The sequence below is a fragment of the Coffea eugenioides genome, chromosome 7 (genome assembly GCF_003713205.1).
Source record: "Coffea eugenioides isolate CCC68of chromosome 7, Ceug_1.0, whole genome shotgun sequence".
Lineage (NCBI taxonomy): Eukaryota > Viridiplantae > Streptophyta > Magnoliopsida > Gentianales > Rubiaceae > Coffea > Coffea eugenioides.
The window spans coordinates 21,114,269-21,134,564 of NC_040041.1; the positions used below are offsets into that span (position 1 = coordinate 21,114,269).

Sequence of the window (20,296 nt, forward strand, 5' to 3'; positions counted from 1 at the left end):
ATTGGTAATAATTGGTTAGATTACATGTGCAAGTTTGGCCTGAAGATGGAGACTGAAGAAGCCACAATCTTCTAGTGTGGTTAATGTTCAAGGATAAAGCTTTTGAATTCTGACGATGAATGCCAATCTTCCATCACTTGCGTCAGTTTCCCTTTTTTTTTTACCAAAATTTATTATTCTTGATGCACTGCGCCCCTATTCTTCATATACAAGATTTTGCATTCTTTAAATAGGGGCGGGTACCCTATGACCCATCCCTATTTTTTCGGGTATCCGAAGATCGGGTACCGAGAACGATCGGAGCGGATTAGGGTCAAAAAAATAGTGATCCGATATGTTAGGGTCGAGTCAGCCAATTGTCGTTCGGGGCGGGTACCCAACCCTTGCCCACCCCTACTTACAATGGAATAGAAGAGACCTATTTATAGACAAAATCTAAACTACTAAGACTAATCTAATTTGGACAAGGATTTAGTCATTTATTTTCCTAACTGCTTTTAAATGGCTCAAGTAGCTCACATACCTGACCATATTTATTCATAATAATGACTAACTAACCAACTAAACAAGGAAAAATCAAGGCAAACAAAAGAAATAAAAAACCTGAAAATCACATAGTTGGTGCTCTATCGCCTCCACAACTTCATGTATTCTAATGGAGTCTTGAACATCGTGGATTAGGTTGAAAAGGCTTGAGAGCATCCTGACACGAGTTAGTGATGGTCCTACTGCTCGTATCATTAAGAGCAAACTAAAGACCTTCATGTGGAAATGCTTGAACAAGGCCCTTCCAGTGAATGAACTCCTATATTGTAGGACTAGAATGGGGGAGCCAATATGCAACATATGCAGGGAAGAAGAGGAAACAGTGGAGCATTTATTTATTTTTTTTTGTAATCAAGCATAGGATGTGTGGAGATTGGCACCATTGCATTGGGATGGATTAGTAGAACATAGAGGGAACTTCAATAGATGGTGGAGTGGTCTGGTGGAAGCTAAAAGCAGGACAGATGGAACTGACCACCAAGCACTCACTGTCAACATTCTTTGGCAGTTGTGGAAACTTAAGAATGATAGGATGTTCAATAACAGATACTGGCGCCCTTTTGAAATTGTACAGAAAGCTCAACTAGAGTGGATGGAGTTTACAGAAGCTCAGACAAAAGGCAAGTGAGTGAGCATTTAGGAAACAATATCAGTGAGGGAGGAAAGTCAACATAGCAATGATGAAGGGAACTTGATGAATATAGTGGTGGAAGTGAGCAACCAGGATGAAGGAAGGCCATTAAGAATTCGAATAGTGGCTATTAAGGCCAACAATACACATGTGGTTTAGGCCATCAGGGAAAAAAGCATAGGAGATACTATGCTGGATTATGCTGAAGCGATCAAACTAGCATTGCGTAAAGCGAGGGAGAAAAACTTAGTGGTTTGTTTGGATAGAGTATTATTTGAAATATTATTTGGAATAATTACTGTAGCACTTTTTGTAATGTGATGTATGTGAGATAAAAAGTTGATTGGGAATATAAAAAGGTGGGTTGGGAAATGTGTTTATGATGCAAGCGAAATATTATTTGGAATAATATGTGTATCCAAACACTCCCAATTAGGCCGAAGGTGAAAGTACAAGTCTCATCTTTTAAGTTGCTGCAAATTTTGAAGGTGAAAAAGGTTAAAGACATAAGACTTTTTGCTCAGATGGAGGACATCCAAATAATAAGATCATTGTTTGTGAAATGCTCATTTAACTTGGCATCTCACAATAATGGCAATACAAGTAGAATGATTAGCTTTTATGCTACTAAATTAGTACAAGATGAGGGATATTGGAATCCTCAGTGTCTAAGTACACGTTTGTGAAGCTCAAAATGAGCCTTGCTTGAGGTTGTACAGCTAGTTTTGATATCAATAATATTTCTAAAATTCCTATAAAATATATATATGTATACCTCTTCCATAGGGGGAGTGTAACAGCCATGATGCATATCGTGGCCATTACACGCATAATAAACATGCAAGAAGACAAAAATACTAGTTGTGGGTCACATTTGATAATTTCAAAAACATTAAAATTTTTCAACAATCATATTGTGTCAATTTTAATGCTTTGCAGTGGTAATATTGATTCAATGTCAATCCTCATCTACCAAATTGATGAACAGTAAAATTCCCATAGGTAATCTTTTTATTTTTAATTATCTTTTTTTTTTCAATTTTTGCGGTTCAAAATTTTTTCTATAAATATTGTTAATATTTTCTTCAATTTCTCACTCTCCTACTGCATCATTGCTTTTCTCCAACCTCTTATCCAATTTTCTAAAGTTCTAATAATTTCTCATTATGGATAAGAATTTTAGTAGTTTTAGAAATATATTTAATGCTTCAACTATAGAAAATTCTTTCTCTTCACAAGATCAAAACGATCAAAATTTCCAAAATTACCCAAATATTCCATATTCTGGTATTCATGCAAATATGCATATCTCAAATTTACCCAATTCCAATCATACACCAAATTCCTTGGGTCCACCAATTTTTCCATATCCATTTCCCATATTATAACCCTGGTTTGGGTTGTGGAAGCCCAATGACTCTGAATGAGACAAGGAAGGATTTTGATTTTGGCACCGAGCAAGAAAATGCAACACCGACAAAGTCTATTTCAGACACTCAAATACCACCATATTCAACAAAACATGGGATCAAAAATATTACTCTCACAAATGAATCGATAGAAGACACTGAAGGATTTTGATTTTGGCATCGAGCAAGAAAATGCAACACCGACAATGTCTATTTCAGACACTCAAATACCGCCATATTCAACACAACATGGGATCAAAAATATTACTCTCACCAATGAATCGATAGAAGAAACTGATGGAAAATGTGTTCCATGGAGTATCGATCATGACAGGATGCTTGCAAGTGCTTAGCTCACAATATACTTTTTCAAAAAATAAAAAAATTTTGAGAATAAAAAATTTTTCGTGAAAGTTAATAAATTATTTTCCATAAATAATGAAATATCATTCTTTAGAAAATAAATTTATTTATTTATGGGATATGTATTGTGAATTATTAAAATAAATATGTTATTTGATTGTAGGTTCATGCTATCATACTTTGTATAATGTAATATTTAGTGAGAGATAGTGTAATAGAAGAGGAGATAATAAAGAGATAATATAACTACTTTATAGACTGTAATCTGTAATAAGAGATAGTATAATGAAAGAAGGGATAATAAAGAGATAGTGTAACAAAAGAGGGACAACAAAGTGATGATATGGCATATGAATTATACTCTTTAAGTGTAATGCATTGTTGATACCGTGATGACCTTTTGACAAAAAAAAAAGGTAGGTGGTGCAGACTCTTATAACATTATTTTTTTTGACAAAAAAGGGAATTTCACCATTTTGATCCCCAAATTTTTTCACTAAAATTAATTTTGTCCTTCATGATTTATTTTAACCAATTTAGTTCTCAAACTAATTTTTCATTTTTAATATAGAACTTTTGAGGCGGCACCACCACATTTTCCACATTCTATGTGGTCGCGCAGGAGATAATGATCACACAGGGCTACACTTCTGCAATTAACAGATTTGGCGCTCATATCCTACTCATAATAGTGAATATTCGACTATTCGTATCCTCTTTGCTTCTTTAATGATGGCAAATTGTTTTATGCTTCACCAAGCAATTATACCAACTCAAAATCTCACCATAGATCTACTTGCTCTTCTTGAATTCAAAAGCCACATTTCATTTCAATTTCCCCCAAAATTTAGCAAATCATTTCTCTTCCTCTTCATCAATGGGATCTTCGCTCTCAAGAACATTTTGTTGTAGAATGCTTCTCGATCACAAACCCCAGATCAATGCCCTCAGCTTTCTCTTATTCCTTTTGCTCAAAAAGCCTTTCTTTGGCTGACAACTTTTCAAAGTCGGATGAACCTCCACTTTGAATTTGGTTTATTCCGATGCTGAATCACCACTCCCTCTTTTCATCTTCTTTTTCTTTGCCCAACTCAACCAAGCAGAGCGCATCGTTCAGACTCGTTCCCCTTGAAAATGGGTTGAATATTGGCATTTATAAGGTCCAAATTTCGCTGAACATTTCTGAAAACTTTCTTTCTTTCTTTCTTTTTTGGAATTTATTGTCATGATAATAATTATTAGAGACAAGTTTCAAAGTTTAATTTGTTTTCACATTTTGACAGTGATCTTCTCTTCTTTTTTTATATAATGTGTAAAAATTGTTGTGAGTTTTTAGTAGGGACACTAAACTTAAAGCATTTGCCACTGTCCTATATTGAGTTCAATGGCCGGCTTCTAGGGACACTTGAATGATTGCTCAACCTCCAGAAATTATCTATTGGGAGAAATATTTTCGGAGTATGAACTCAATTTCCACTAGAAACATGTTATCTATAGAAGTTTAGTCCCGTGTGACAGTTATGCCCCTGCCTGGCCGCATGGAATGTGTAAAATTTGGTGATGACGCCGGAAAAGTCCTACATTGGAACTGGAAAATTAGTTTGAAGACTAAATTGGTTAAAATAAATCATGAAGGATGAAATTGGTTCTAGAGAAAAAATTTAGGACCAAAATGGTGAAATGCAAAAAAAAAAAAAGGGCCAACTACGCAATGCATTTGACATATCAAACTTTACAAACTGAATTTCAAAAACGTTTTGCCCCTGTCAATACTAAACGTTGCTCTCTCCCGCGAAAAAACTGATTAAATTGAATTCAGGAACCCACAAACTCGGCATTTTGCATTGGAGAGAGATGGAGCAGCAGCAGCAACCAAAGATAAAACTGGCGAATGCTCTGCTAAAGAACACAAAAAACCCCAAACTCGCATGGCAACTCTTCAAACGGACGTCTCTCTCAACTCCCAACCTCTTCTTCCAATCTCTCCCCATCATCACCCGCATTCTCCTTCGCTCCAGTATGTTCTCCGAGATCGACAGTCTTCACCATTTCCTTCTTTCCCAACCACCCGTAAAGAATTCTTCTCTATACACCGTCGTTAGGATCCTGGCCGAGTCAGGCCATGTTGACAAGGCCTTGTCTCAGTTTCAAACTCTCCGAGCCCAGTTCCCTGATCGTCCTCCTTTGGTTTCGCTGTACAATTTGCTTATTCAGTCTTCGCTGAAAGGAGATTGTCAGCAAAACTTCGTTTCTTGGTTGTATAAAGACATGATTTTTGCTGGGATTTTGCCAGAAACGTATACTTTTAACCTGATGATTGGTGGGCTGTGTGATTCGGGTCGATTGGAAGATGCTCAGAAACTATTTGATAAAATGCGTGAAAAAGGATGTGAACCTAATGAGTTCAGTTTTGGGATTTTGGTCCGTGGGTATTGTAGAGTCGGACTTGCTTCTAAAGGATTGGAGCTTTTGGATTTGATGAAGGAAATGGATGTGTTCCCAAATTTGGTTATTTATAACACTTTGATTGCGTGCTTTTGTAAAGAAGGTAAGACTGAGGAGGCAGAGAAATTGGTGGAGCAGATGAGGGAGGATGGGCTTGTTCCGGATGTTGTTACATTTAACTCTAGGATTTCAGCACTTTGCAAGTCGGGTAACATGTTGGAGGCTTCCAGGATTTTTAGGGACATGCAGATGAATGAAGAGTTGGGCTTACCTAAACTTAATACGATTACATTTAACTTGATGTTAGAGGGGTTTTGCAATGAAGGCATGTTGGATGAAGCGAAGACCCTGGTTCAGTCCATGAAGCAAAATGATGTTTTCCCGAATGTTGAGAGCTATAACATATGGCTGTATGGTTTGGTAAGGAATAAGAAGGTCTTTGATGCTCAGTTAGTTCTTAAAGATATGGTGGATCAGGGTGTAGAACCAAGTACATACTCATACAACATTGTGATGAATGGCCTGTGCAAGAATGGGATGCTCGGTGATGCAAGGATGTTGATGGGATTGATGACAAGTGGTGGGATCTCTCCAGATACGGTCACTTATAGTACTCTACTCCATGGATACTGCTGCAAAGGAAAGGTAGTAGAGGCAAACAGGGTTTTACATGAGATGATGAAGAATGGATACACTCCAAATAATTATACATGCAACATTTTGCTGCACAGCCTCTGGAAAGAAGGGAAAATTTCAGAAGCAGAGAAGCTACTGCAAAAGATGAATGAAGGTGGCTGTGATTTGGACATTGTGAGTTGCAATATTGTGATTGATGGTCTTTGCAGAACTGGAAGGGTGGACAAAGCAGTTGAAATTGTGAGTGAAATGTGGACTCATGGAAGTGCTGCTCTTGGTAATATTGGGAATTCCTTCATTGGCCTGGTGGATGAGGGAAACAACGGAAAGAAATGCATGCCTGACTTAATTACATATTCAACCATCATTAGCGGCTTGTGCAATGATGGAAGGCTTGATGAAGCCAAAAAGAAGTTTGTTGAGATGATGAAGAAAAACTTATACCCTGATTCAGTTGTATATAATACTTTTCTCTACAATTTGTGTAAAAAGGGTAAGGTATCATCTGCATTTCAGGTTTTGAAGGACATGGAGAAAAAGGGTTGCAACAAGAACTTAAATACATACAACTCTTTGATTCTAGGGCTGCGGAGCAAGAGTCAAATATTTGAAATGTCTGGACTGATGGATGAGATGAGAGAAAGAGGCATTTCTCCCAATGTTTTTACATGCAATACTGTAATAAGCTGTCTTTGTGAAGCAGGAAGAACAGAAGAAGCTATTTCTCTTTTAGAGGAAATGTTACAGAAGGGTACAACCACCCCAAATACTGATTCATTCGAGTTTTTAATTAAAGCATTTTGTAGGGCGGGTGAATTCAGGCCTGCACTAGATGTATTTGATATTGCTCTTGATATATGTGGCCATAAGGAAGCACTTTATGCTATAATATTCAATGAGATGCTAACCGGGGGGGAAACATTGGAAGCAAAGGTAATATTTGAAGCTGCAATGAACAGATATCTTTGCCTAGGCAACTTCCTGTACACAGATCTGATTGATAGGTTGTGCAAAGATGAAAAGTTTGAAGAAGCTCATGAGGTTCTCAACAAAATGATTTCTAAAGGGTATGGGTTTGATCCTGCATCATTTATGCCAGTGATTGATGCATTGACTAAAAGAGGAAGGAAGCACGAGGCTGATGAACTATCAGAGAGAATGCTAAATATGGCTGCACAAGGTAGGGTGGTAAACAAGGTTTACTTTAGCCAAGTTGATAGGGCGTCAAGTCGGGGGAAACTAGGGAAACTAGATCGATCTCTTGGAAGCCATTGGCAGACAATCTTGCACAGGTGTGGTTTCTCTTTGGGGGTTTTCAACTTCTTTCTTCTTTTCTCTGTGGTTGTAAAAAACAGTTATTGCTTTTGTCTTACCTGCCACTGGTTCCTATAAAAATGGCAGCTGAAGGTGCAAAGGCTTTAATATATGGTTGTTAATGCATATTGCTTTATTTGAATATTAGACCATTTAAGGGGTTAAGAGTTGAAAATCTCTAGCTACTTGTTTCATGTCATCTTGGATCCCTTCACATATCGTATACAATATTTTTGTTGCTTATGATACTTTAGTCAAGAAATCTGGTCTGAGTAACATTTATTCATTTATTGTTCTTTTGAGTGTCTTTACAAGTGTGTTGGTGAACTTTTACAGAGAAGATGGAAGCTCAACAGCTTTGAAAACTTTGAAGCGGGTGCAAAAGGGATGGGGTCAAGGAAGTGTATCAAGTCTACAAGTCAAAAGAAGTGACTATCTTGATGAATGGGATGCTGCTGGATAAAATTATATGTTTTTGTCACATATACATATGCAGGATAATTTCTCTTGTTGTTCGGACTGAGGGTCAAGACTTAGGTAAGGTCATGATTTTCGTGTTTTGTTTCTTCGATGTGACTTTTGGAACTGTTTAGGAAATATAATTCTTGCTCTTTTTTTATCCTCCATGTCGAAACTGGCATGCAGTTTGAAAGTGGCCACTACCTGCAATGCATTCTTCGATGTGACTTTTGGAACTGTTTAGGAAATATAATTCTTGCTCTTATTTTATCCTCCTTGTCGAAACTGGCATGCAGTGTGAAAGTGGCCACTACCTGCAATGCATTTTTATATCTTGCTACCCTCCCACCCCTCCCCCCCGGCCCCGGCCCCGGGGGCCTCTTTGGATGGTTGTGTGGGTATGTCTTTTGGGACCAGACCATCTCTATCAAGTTACTTTGTCAAAGCTATGTATGAGCAAGTATCATTGCAAATTCTGAAGTAACACAGTAAAGCTGGTGATCGAATGAAGCAAATTATACTAACTAACCTAGAAGCAGAAAAATGACTCATGCCTCATGTATACTGGTCAATATGTCATCGTCTACATGAGAGGGAAGACTTCAGGAATTTTCAGGAAGAAAAGACCTGTATTAAAGATGAAAACTCTGCTCAAAAAGTTATGTGTCTGTTAGCCCCGCTGATCTGCACATGCATTTCTAATTAGTTCCCTTACATATCATGTCATATCCAAATTTTGGGCCAAGTTTCTTGCAGTGCACATTTGGAATCTATCTTTTGGCTTCTTTAATGCATACCTGTATGATCGCCAGACAGATCCTATGCTGCTTGTTTTAACGTTCTGGGATAGTAATCAGGGTATAAGTTTCACTTCATTGGTTATAGGAGTTAGGGTAGATGATGTAGAGGTTGGTTGCGCTCCTTTACTTGCATGCATTAATAGCTCGCCAACTTAGGAGATCCTATTATAGAGTACTGAATCAAACTGTTGCAGGAGTGACTTTTCAATATAAATTTGTGTTTAATCTGCTAAATGGTCATTAGTGGCATCTTTAGATAACAATTTCATAAAATACGTTTTGCTACTTCCGTTCTTGCCTTAGAGGTTGGTTTTTTGGTTCTGATGTTCATATTTTAGTTAATATTGTATCTTCCTAGTTTATTTTTAGTAGTCAGGCATGTGGATTCCTACTTTCTCTTAAATTATTCAAGCCAAATGAAATGTGGTACATACTTTTGCTGTCTCATGTGTCTGCTAGACAGCAATGACCATTGTTTGGATTTTTTTAGTGCTTTTTTGCTTTTCTGGGTATGATCTTGAAGGTTCTGTAAAGCTTCGTTTATTTATTTAATTAGTTTGTCTTAGAACTGCTGTTATTTTATTCAATTCCTATTCATGTACTTTGAAAGGATTTTGGATGCTGAAGCTCTCCAGGAAAAGTGTGGCTGTTGTTATTAGGTTATTACTGAGACTTAAGTGACATTGGTGTTGAAATTTTTAAATGCATGAAAAATGCTATCTTGTCTAATACGGATATCAAATCCTGTGGATCAGAGCTTGGTTCTTTCATACTTGGGACAAGTAATGGTTCCAGGTGGTGGATTTGCTGAGATCCCATATTGATGGAGGACGGCATTTTGCCAGTGTGTGATTTTCATATGAAAATACTTAGCTATATCAAACTAGTTAAAACTTGGTTGATATCCCTGCATAAGGAAAAAATGAAAGAGGACAAGTAATTTTTTTTCAAAGTTCAAGTTGTGTTTAGACTGTCCTTGATGGCATTGCTTCTAATTGACCTTGGTGATTCACGTATCTTCCAATTGGTTTTGGTTCTTTCTGGATAGTTCTGAGTCGCATACCTGTAGGTTTGTTTCCACTTCATCTAATTTGTTTTCTCTACTCTTCTTATTTGAAAGTATAAAAGAATTGTTTCATGGTTCATGCTTATAGTGTTAAGGAATCTTGGTTATGAAGTGTTGTGTTTTAGTGGGAGAACCTGGTATACTGGTGATCTTAAAGGAAAAGGAATGGCTAGCCTCATATAACCTTGGTGGAATTGTTACATTGTAACCTTGAGTTACATGAAATGCTGTCACCTGTACTTCTAAAGCTATCAACTCTTCAAACCTGTCACTATTGACATTTACTGCTCTTTTATAGTTGAGATATCATTAGACAACACCAAGAGCTCCCGTCCTCTGAATCCTCTCTTAGTTGAAAGTATCTTATCTGTTGAGACTTTGGCATAATTCTATCAATAAATCAACTGAAATAAATCTTAGGTTCGGCATTAATGTGGACTAAATTGTGGTATTGCAGGAACAAGTTCAAATATAAACAGCCACTCATTCAAAGGAAAGGTGATAAACTTTTTGCTTTTGCCTTTCTTTTAAGATCGAGATCATGATATCCTTTTCTACTGTGATGCAGGACATTGATATACCCTTTCGGTGTCAGTCATGCTTAGGGTAGTCTAAGACTTCCTGGTATTAGAAATCTGAATGATGAATAAGGCAATTAGAAATAGAGTTGACAATTACATGGCATTATGGAGAAATGAACTCTCATTTCTTTTTTTTCTTGAACTGCTAGCATACAAATGAGGATTCTAGTGCTCTCAAACATTCATTTACTATGACATTGGGGGATTGGGAGATCAAGTTCAACTTGAGTTGAGGTTTACTAAAAGTGAACTGGAGTTAAGGGAAGAGTCATTCCATCCCCTAGTGCCCTCTTGCATCCTGTGAAACTCAAGTGCATGGTGCATTCAATTTCTTATTATTCAGTTACCTGCCTTTGACATCATATGGTGTTTATTTCCTATCATGTCCATTAACTAAATTCTTGGTTGTTTTGTTTCATGTTGAAATGGACAAAAATACGAAATGCAAAGTAGATGTGAAACATAATTAAGAGGTCTACGGCCAAATGCAAGAAGCAGCCACTAAACAGTCAAGAGAACTCAACATTACAATCAACAGTTAATACAGTATATGCAGGTAAAAGTGTATAATGCCCCACTCTTACTATATAGTATGCGTGATGGAAGCATTGCGACAAGACGTTATGCTAACATATAAAATAGCTACAAATGAAATTCATTTTCTTTTTAAAATTATACAGAAAGTCTACTTGCTATAGGATCCGCAAGATCTTATGCTAATCTTCAGCCATTGTCTTGCTATTCCAACTTTGTCAGCTCTGTGAGTGTTTCTGATCTGAATTTTGTCTCCAGATTGCTCAATTGCTCATGACTGAGCACAAACAGATATATCAGCTTTTGTATACTTTAAACAATCAATTGTATGCTAGGGAAGTCAAGGGCCACAATCCAATCAACTGAAGGGACAGTAAATTCACCAAAGAAGTGTTGTTTCTTAATTCCAGTCAGCTGTGAAAACAGTAGTCCTCACGCCTCGACCGATGATAATTGTTTCTGACTACAGTCTATTTCTTGGTCTGTGAAGCAAAGAGTTCTCTAATGAAGTAAAGCTTGAAGATGTCATCTGCTGTTAAACCATTATCCTGACATGGTGTTAGTCAACATGCTACATGTAAGGGGGTCTGAAAACTTGCTATCCATGTAGTGCCAGGTAATTTAAACTGCAGAGCTTTCAAAACATGTCTTTTTGTAAATAATGCTGATGCAGTTGTCCAAGAAGTGACAGGTAAAATATGCTGATGCAGTTGGTAAAGGGGACTGAAAGCTTGATCCATTTAATGACAGGTAATTAAACTCCAGAGCTTTCAGAACATGTCTTTTGTCCAAGTAAAGAATGTAGATGATTTCATGTGGCATAATTTGTCTTACTTCCTTGTTTTACATCAACTTGAGTTACCAGAATAGTAGTTGAATTTACTCCATGGACATTAAGCCTCAAACCAGACTGGTGGTGATGACAGTCTCAAAAATATGCCTGTCCCTGCAAAATTATCTTCCATTTTGCCTTTCTCTGTTTTACCAAGGCTGGATAAGATTGTTTTCTGGGTGGTCATACTGTTGTTCAGGAGGATTTTAAACCAAATTTAATGTTTGTTCTTTTACAAAGGTTTATGAATGGCTTTATGGAGACTTGTAAGGTGACTTTCAGATATTTGACCACAACTTGACTTCTATAATCTGTGGATTAGGAGATTAAATACTGGTGGTTAGGGATTTGGGCTTCATTATTTTTCAATTGAAGAAGTGAAGTAAGCACAATATAAAATGGATGATATCATCATGCACAAGAGATGGTAAACCATGATATATTGCTTGTTGCATTGACTAATTCTTGTATGTTCTTCAGGGTTTGCATGCCTTTATAAAACTCTGCTATGCATTCTTTTGCAATCTTTAATTAGGATGTGTAACTTTAGAAGGATACATGTATATCCAAATCTATAGACTTATAAGTAGAAACAAAGACACACAAATAAAGAGCGGTTTTGCAACTAAATGTGGTAGTCTTTTAGAAGACAAAAAAACTCAAGTCTATGGTAGACATGGATGACTTTTAGGCTGTGTGAATGCACAAAAAGACCTTTTTGTTTAATCTGGTTTAATGACTTTTTGTCTACTCAAGGAGTGCCACATTTAGTTGCAATTCGAAAAAGTCATCTCATAGCAAACCGCTCTTTGTTTCTGTTGCCTTTGCTAAGCTCGTTTCTCTCAAAATTGGTAAGTACTGTGTTTATCATGAGTTACTTTTCTACTTTGAATATTGAGTAACGGGGTGCATGCCAGAGTGTGTGCAGCTTGTATGTTTTCAGCCAATATGTTTTTAGTTAAAATGCATTTGTTATTACCTAAAGTAGTGCTGGTTCATATGTCTATTTTTTCTTACCTGAGAACATTTATTTAAGTTTGTTCAGGTATTGCTTTTGCTTGTTTGGCATAAAGCAGGTTCTATTTGTGTTATATAGTTATTAGATACCAGCATGCAATTTCTCCTCTTATCTGTTCCATTAGAAGCTTATCTATATGCCTTGATGCATCTCCATTTACTTATTTCGTCACAGTTGCAGGAACAAATAAGATCACAAAATCTGAAGTTATGCAATAATGCTGATGGATCATGGCAAAAAGCAGTTACTTACCTTGAGGGAGAAAAATGACTCATGACTCGTGTATACTAGTGAATGTGTTATTGTCTATTTAGATGGAAGCCTAAAAGAGCTTCCTGGAAAACAAGACCTATATTCATGATAAATTCGCTGCAGAAAAAGTTCTGTATTAGCCTTCTGATCTGCATAAGCAGTTGTAATATGTTATCCTTACAAGTCTTGTCATGTCAAATTTCAGGCCTAGTTTCTTACAGAGCACACTTGGATCAATCTTCTCGGCTTCTTTAAGCTTGGACTCCTTTGTGCATACTCCTTAGTTCACTACACGGATCCCATGCTGCTTGTTTTGACGTTTTGGGATATAATCAGGCTTCATAAACTTTTACTTCATTGATTGTAGAAGTCAATCTAGATGATGTAGAGGTTTTGTGCGGTCTGTCAATGGTCAAGCATAAATAGCTCACCAACACAGGAAACTTTCTTATAGAATAATTTTTTTTGATCGAGAATTTAGTTTGATTTCATGTTTAGTTTAGAAGATGTTCATTAATAGCCTGCTGGATTACAGATTCTGAAAAACAGCTTTCTTCCACCTTCTCTTGTTGCCTTGATCAGTGGTATTTTATTTGGGATTTTAATGTTTGTATATTTGTTAATATTGTAGCATCTTAGTTGCTTTTTTTTTTTTTGGTTGTAGTCCGGCATGTAGCTTCCTACTTTCTCTTAAATTATTCAGGTCAGGGGAAGTTAGACACATACTTTCAGTGTCTCGCATCTGTGCTGTCTAGCCATGAATGCTTTTGGTTGGATATTTTGCATGGCATTTACTTTTCTTGGAATGATTTCAGAGGTTGTGGAGATGTTGACTTGTATTTTTTTTTTGCTTTTTGGGTAGAAGATATTGACTTGTATAAAGAAATAGTTTATCTTGTAACTGCTGTCATTTCGTTCAGTTTATACTGATTTACTTTGATGGTTTGGGGTATTGGAAATTTCCAGGAAAGGTGCTTGGCTGCTGCTATTAAGTCATAAGTGAGTTCTGAGTGATGTTGGTCTGGTAATTTTTAAGTGCATGGAAAATGTCATCTTCTCTAATAGGGATATTTAGTATAGGACATTCAGTCCTGTGGGTGAGAGTTTGGCCCTTTACTACTTGAGACAATGAAGAGTTACATGCGGTGGTTTTATGGAGATCTCATGCACATGAAAGTTGGCACTGTCAGTCAGGGATTTTCATGTGAAAAATGCTTAATTATGTCAGCAAATTAAAACTTAGTTGGCATGCCTGCATAAGGAGAAAAAAAAAAAAACAAAAAGCATTTAAAAGTATACGAGTCCACGTTCTGTTTAGATTGTCTTATTGGCATGCCTCTACTTACCTTGGCGACCCATGTATCTTCAAATTTTGTTTAGTTCTTTTCTAGATAAGTGGGTCACACGTCTGTAGGTTTGTTCCCACTTCATCAAGTTTGTTATCTTTATTATCTTCTTAATTTACAGTACAAAAAGTTGGTTCTATTGTTCACGAGTAAGGTGCTAAGGAATTTGGGCAGTGGAAGTGTTTCGTGTTAATGGACTAACCTGATACTCTGGTTCTCTTATAGGAAAAAGAGTGCTAGCCTTAGATAGCTTTGCTCAAACCTGTTACATATTAGAGCATGGGTGACACAAGCATATCATCTCTAGTAGAACTGTCAGCTACTCAAATTTGTCAATATTCAAGTTATCCTCTTTCCTTTATAGTTGAGATATTATTGAAGGACACCGGGGCTCCCCTACTTGAGATATCCTCTACTTGAAATCGTCTTGTCTGTCTAAACTGTGGCATGATTTCATTCAATGTATCAACTGAAAGACATCTTATTTTCTGCATTAAGATGGACTAATGGTGGCATTGCAGCAATAAGTCCAGATACAAGCAGACACTCATCCAAATTTCCAAAGGAAAGGTGCTAAACTTTTGGATATCTTGAAATGTGAAGCAAGTCTTCTGATCTTGCTGGTAAAATGGAATGCTTGAAATTCAACAAACCCCCACTTTTCTTCTTCAGAAATGACTGAAATGAGTGCACTTTTTACCATAAAAAATTGCTCCCCCTCCCTTTTTTACAGATATGGATAATTTACCACCGAGGACTTGTAATGGTTTTCAGATCAGGATATCTTTTCTAATGTCATGCAGGTTGTATAGACAATTGCAATCTATGATGACCCTACAGGTTTTATTCAAATAAAAGTGCATCAAGTCTAGCTAGAGACACTTATCTTCTTCCCGGGTATGAAAAATCCTAATGATGAAGAAGGCAGTTAGGACTTAGGACTACAGGTTACAATTACATGGCTATGTGAAAAATAAATGCTCAATTCTTCTTTTTTCTTGAACTGATTGACATACAATATTCAGGTGTCTCTGTGACCTGAAACATTCATTTAGTATGACATTCTGGATTGGGAGATCAACTCAACTTGAAATAAGGTTAACTAAATGTTATCTGCTGTCAAGAAAAGGAAGCAAATAAGGGAAGGCTTACCCCCTCCCGTATTGTCTCCCTGCATCCCGTGAAACTCAAGCTTGTGTCGATTGTTTCCTGGTTTTTCTGTTTGGCTGGTAGAATTGATGTCTGGTTAGTAGTGATGGAGCTAGAAATATTTTTCAGTAGGCTCACAAAATTAACCTTTGCTATTTTTTCTAATTTACATGTGGCTAGTAATAATAAAAGGTTATTTCTTAGGGGCTTAAATCTAATCAATTAATAAAATACAACTGTTTTATCAGTGAAAAATACAAAGTTGACTCTGTGGGTAAAAGTACGGGACCTTGCAGTCGTGAAGATTTGCAGCTACTTGTTTTCTTCTTTCATACATATTCATTGGCAAGTTACAATCATGACCGCGCTATATAATAGCGGGATAATTCTACTCTACACGAGTCTATTATCACAACTTCATTAAGAAAGGGCATCAAATCCCCCCCCCCCCTCTTCTTTCTGTCTCTTTCTTCTCCCATATCAAAGAGTAATAATTCTACAAAAGAACTTGCATCCCTTAACCATAAATCTCGAATTTGAAAACCATGAGAATGGAAAGGACAATATTGGCAGAGTTTCTTCTTTCAAGGGGTCTGATTCAACTCGAACAAGATTAGTCACACATCGTAAAACAGACGTGAATACCTATGATTTAAAACAGACGTGAATACCTATGATTTATACCAAAAAGGAGTGCTAAATCTTTTATAGCCCTCCCTTTCTCGATCTGTCTCCATTGTTTCACCATTTTATGTCTTCTCTCATAGCTTTCGACCCTTTTCCTACTTAAAATTTTCTATCTATCTGCATAACGTTGTCCCTTTACATGATTGCCCACATCTCCTGATCTCTTTCCCTGCTGTACTTACATGATGGTTGATGCCATCATGATAATAGAGGTGGTGATGGTGTTGGTTTGTGGTGGGCAGGCGGTTCTCTTTCCTTTATCTTCCAAGGTTGCCTTTTGATTGTCTTCCAGTTACCTAGATCCCTCTCTCTTCTTATGTTAGCGATCGTCAATGGTGGATGGTAGTGGTGGTGGTGTGTGTGGTGAACTACTGGAGGTGGTGATTATTTGAAGTTATGATGTAAGTAGAAGGAAAAGAATGAAGGAGAGAGTAGGAAAAATGCAGGCTGCCACTTTAGTGATAATGACATCTCGTAATATGATGCCATACTTTGTAGCAATACTTATAATAGTTATCTCAAAATTCAGTAAGGGTACAACTTAGAATTTTCAAGATTTCTCAAAGTAATACTAGCATGTTGTTTGGCCACAACGTAAATCAGCCATTACCGCTTAGATATTTTACTAACTGTATGCCCCGTGATATTACATAAAACTACAAATGATTAGAAATTGAAAGAAACAAGAGATTTTTGAGAGAATTCTTATATATAAAATTCTAATTTGTAACCGTACAAGAGAGGCCTATTTATAGATAACTATCTATGAATCTAAATACTATACATAATATGCCTACCTGAACAATGCTTGATCAATAAAATCTTTCTATGTCTGCAACAAAATGCACATTCTGTTGAGTACATTGCAAAAAGGGTGATATTGGCAGACAATAGACATGTTGAATGACAAGTTAATTGATCAGTTTCTAGGTACAAAATGCACTTTTCTCAGTTTTGATGAAGCTTAGGATGATACCAATAATTACTATCAAGAGGAATTTCTTAATTCCTTGACTCCGAATGGTTTGCCACCACATTAGTTGGTATTCAAGGAAAATGCACCAATTATGCTCTTAAGAAATCTAGATCCATTAAATGGTTTATGCAACGGGACAAGAGTGGTATGTAGACATTTTCAAGGTAATGTCATCCATGCAGAGATTACATTAGGTCAATATAAAGGGGTTCATATTCTTTTGCCCTACATACCCCTTTCTCCAGAAGAGAATGGAGGCTATCCATTTAAGTTCAAGAGGAAACAAAATCCTATATGGCTATGCTTTGCAATGACCATCAACAAATCATAAGACTAGACCATTCCCCATGTCGGCATTTATTTGCCACAACCCATTTTTTCACATGATCAATTTTACGTAGCTCTATCAAGAGGAGTCAATGGCAAACACAAAGAATTTGGTGAAGTCAGATTGTCCCACAGAGACATATGCTGCTACTATCAAAAATATTGTCTACAAAGAAGTACTCTAATATGAGAGGTAAAATAAATATACTATTCACTTTGACTTTGTATCATTTGTTTCATATCTTCTTCAACTATTCAATAAACTATGACTTTTAGATAGATTTCATAAATATAAATTGTTTATCTTTCCCTTACAACCAGAAAACCTAACCATTCTCTTTCATTTGAGATAGGATATCTGATTGACTATTTAAGCAATGCAAATGGCCATTCATTACTGACAAAGTAGGATATATGTTTAACGAATCAAAAAGGGTGGTTTAATTGGGGTTTTAAGAATATTTCTCCTATATACAAATGGCTTATAACAAATTAGAATGAAAAAAGAAATGGTAGATATAGTACCTTCATCAGAATAAAAAAAGAAATCAGAATTTTAGTATCAAAGGTCATAACTATAGTGCCTAGGCTTGGAAATCTTGTTCTTGTGGCAGCACTAGCCTTTTCTCTTGGTTTTAATTATGGCCAGAAGTGACCACCTACAAAGTCCACTTATTATCAGATTCAAGTTGGAGTACTATTTCATCTACTTGGGTTGGAAAAATACGATGCACTCAATATTTCTTACCATTGCAACTTTTGCACATAGAAATTTTTGGTAGCAGATCATTTGTAGGATGAAGAAAAAATGTGACTTTCTCAAAGAATCAAGAATACTTCCCGTATGTCCTTGAGGAATCAAGCACGAGATACATATAATAAACAAGAGTCCACTTGAATCTCTACATTGACTATATCCACAAGATTTGGGGTAGCAATATAGAAAGAACAAGCGCTATGGAGGAGTCATCTTGAAGTTAGTCCAACAATAAACGAACTTCTTATACCTAAAATTGGCAGCAGAAAAGACTCCAATCCAATCATCAATTGACGGATTGTTAATGCCATACTCGAGAGTAATCGATTCTGTGTTCTGTCCCTGAGAAAACAAGGAAATTGCATGTGATTCTAAAGTTTGATTTAATTCCTCAAACTAAGACAAAGCATTTCAGACTTTTTTTTTTCATTCCTCAAATTAACTTACATTCAAACCAAGAATTAACGGAGTGGCTCTGATATAAGCTCCATCATTAGAGCAATTACAGCACTGTTGATGTCAATTAGGTACACTTATATATGGATCAATTATTTTTAAACACTTATAACACTCATAAATGTCAAATTATTTTTAAACACTTATAACAAGAAGATTTTATATGGGTCAAGTAGGTACATGTTTATCTGTTCGAAGGAAATTCGACATGGGCAGTTGAAACCCCAGCAAACTAATTGCAAGACTTTACTGAATTGCCTATGCCACATAAACTGATATTCCACACTTACTACAGCATGCTTCAGAATTCACTTGAGACATGGTGCCATTGAATGTGGTCACATTTCATTGGGCTGCAAACGCTTCAAGTTTCATTGTTCGGTCCCGTTATATAGGTCTACAAGGCTCATTTCAAATTTAATTGGATTCGATTTCAGCATATTCTTTAGCCCAAACACCATTAAGTCAAGATTGTATCAACTTTAGGTTTCCAACTCAGATGGACTTGAGACAGCAAGGCCCTTCGTACCCTTAATTTTTTTTTAAAAAAGATTACAACAAATAACAATACTACTAATATATTTTTATACTGAAAACTTTTTCACACAGAACTAGGCTTTCCATTGTTAAGTTTGTTTATCAGAATGCCTTCTCACTTCCAATTTCTACAAAATGTCAGGTTGGCTTTCACGCTCTCTATGATGAAAACTAACCCTTCACAGGGTCTGCCTGTGACAAGAAATCTCTCCTGTTTGGCTAGGAAAACTTCTGAAAGATCTCATATGGTACTGTATTCCATGTTTAGGCCTCTGGCGGTCCAAGAGCAGATAACAAATAATATGTACACAAGGAAGCCTTTAATTAATAAATCAACACCACATGTATCATGCATATATCAATTTAGTTACAGCCAATGATATGAAAAAATGCGTAGCAAGCAAGTCCGAAAGTGTGCTATAAAGTAGGGTCTCCCAATATTTTATTTCAAAGTTCTGTGATTAATAATTCAAGCATGTTATGTAATAAAAACTAACAAAATTGTGATATGAAAACTACAATCACCCATCCTCATTCTAAAACAAAAAGGAAAATTCCAATTTGTTAGGTTTCGTCCCAAAAAATTAGCAAAAGGGTTTTTGAAAATCCCAAACGACAAATAACAAAGCAAAAAAAAAAAAAACAGAAATACATAAATTTACGTGGTTCGATAAATTGATCTACGTTCACGGACAGCGGAGCAAAATTTTACTATGAAGAAGAGAGTACAAAATGCCTTAAGAAAGTATTCCTAATTCCAAAACACCTAATACTTAAAACATAAGAGAGTCCAAAAATATTTTACTAAACAAAAGATTTAATAATCCAAAGGTCCAAATAACCCACTAAATCTCTCTTGGTTTGGTGTACTTAATCTCATCGTAGGTTCATTCTATTTATAGGCAACTAAGGGAAAGACTCCCTTGTGCAAGAAGCGATATGGAACAAAATCACATATAACAAATCTCCACCTTAGCGTGTCCCTGACATCGACAATAGCAAATCTGCTCTACCTTCTCCACATAAGTTCCAATGAGCCTAAGTCACTAGGAACAAATACCAATTAAGTCCAAGCATTGCTTGAACTTGTAAACTGGAAGAGATTTCGTGAACATGTCAACATAATTTTTCTTGGTATTGATTTTTTGAATAAGAACTTTTCCCTCAATAATAGT

General features: G+C 36.3%; 1 protein-coding gene across 1 annotated transcript; it reads left to right on the top strand.

Moving 5' to 3' along the window:
• The first annotated feature begins 4,803 nt into the window (after positions 1 to 4,803).
• On the top strand, positions 4,804 to 13,104 carry LOC113777123 (pentatricopeptide repeat-containing protein At2g17140-like). Its single transcript, XM_027322167.1, has 6 exons — positions 4,804 to 7,322; positions 7,681 to 7,881; positions 10,127 to 10,167; positions 10,704 to 10,806; positions 10,931 to 11,534; positions 12,809 to 13,104. The coding sequence occupies exons 1-2, from the start codon at positions 4,804 to 4,806 to the stop codon at positions 7,805 to 7,807; spliced, it is 2,646 nt and encodes an 881-aa protein (XP_027177968.1). The 3' UTR covers positions 7,808 to 7,881; positions 10,127 to 10,167; positions 10,704 to 10,806; positions 10,931 to 11,534; positions 12,809 to 13,104.
• The last annotated feature ends 7,192 nt before the right edge of the window (positions 13,105 to 20,296 follow it).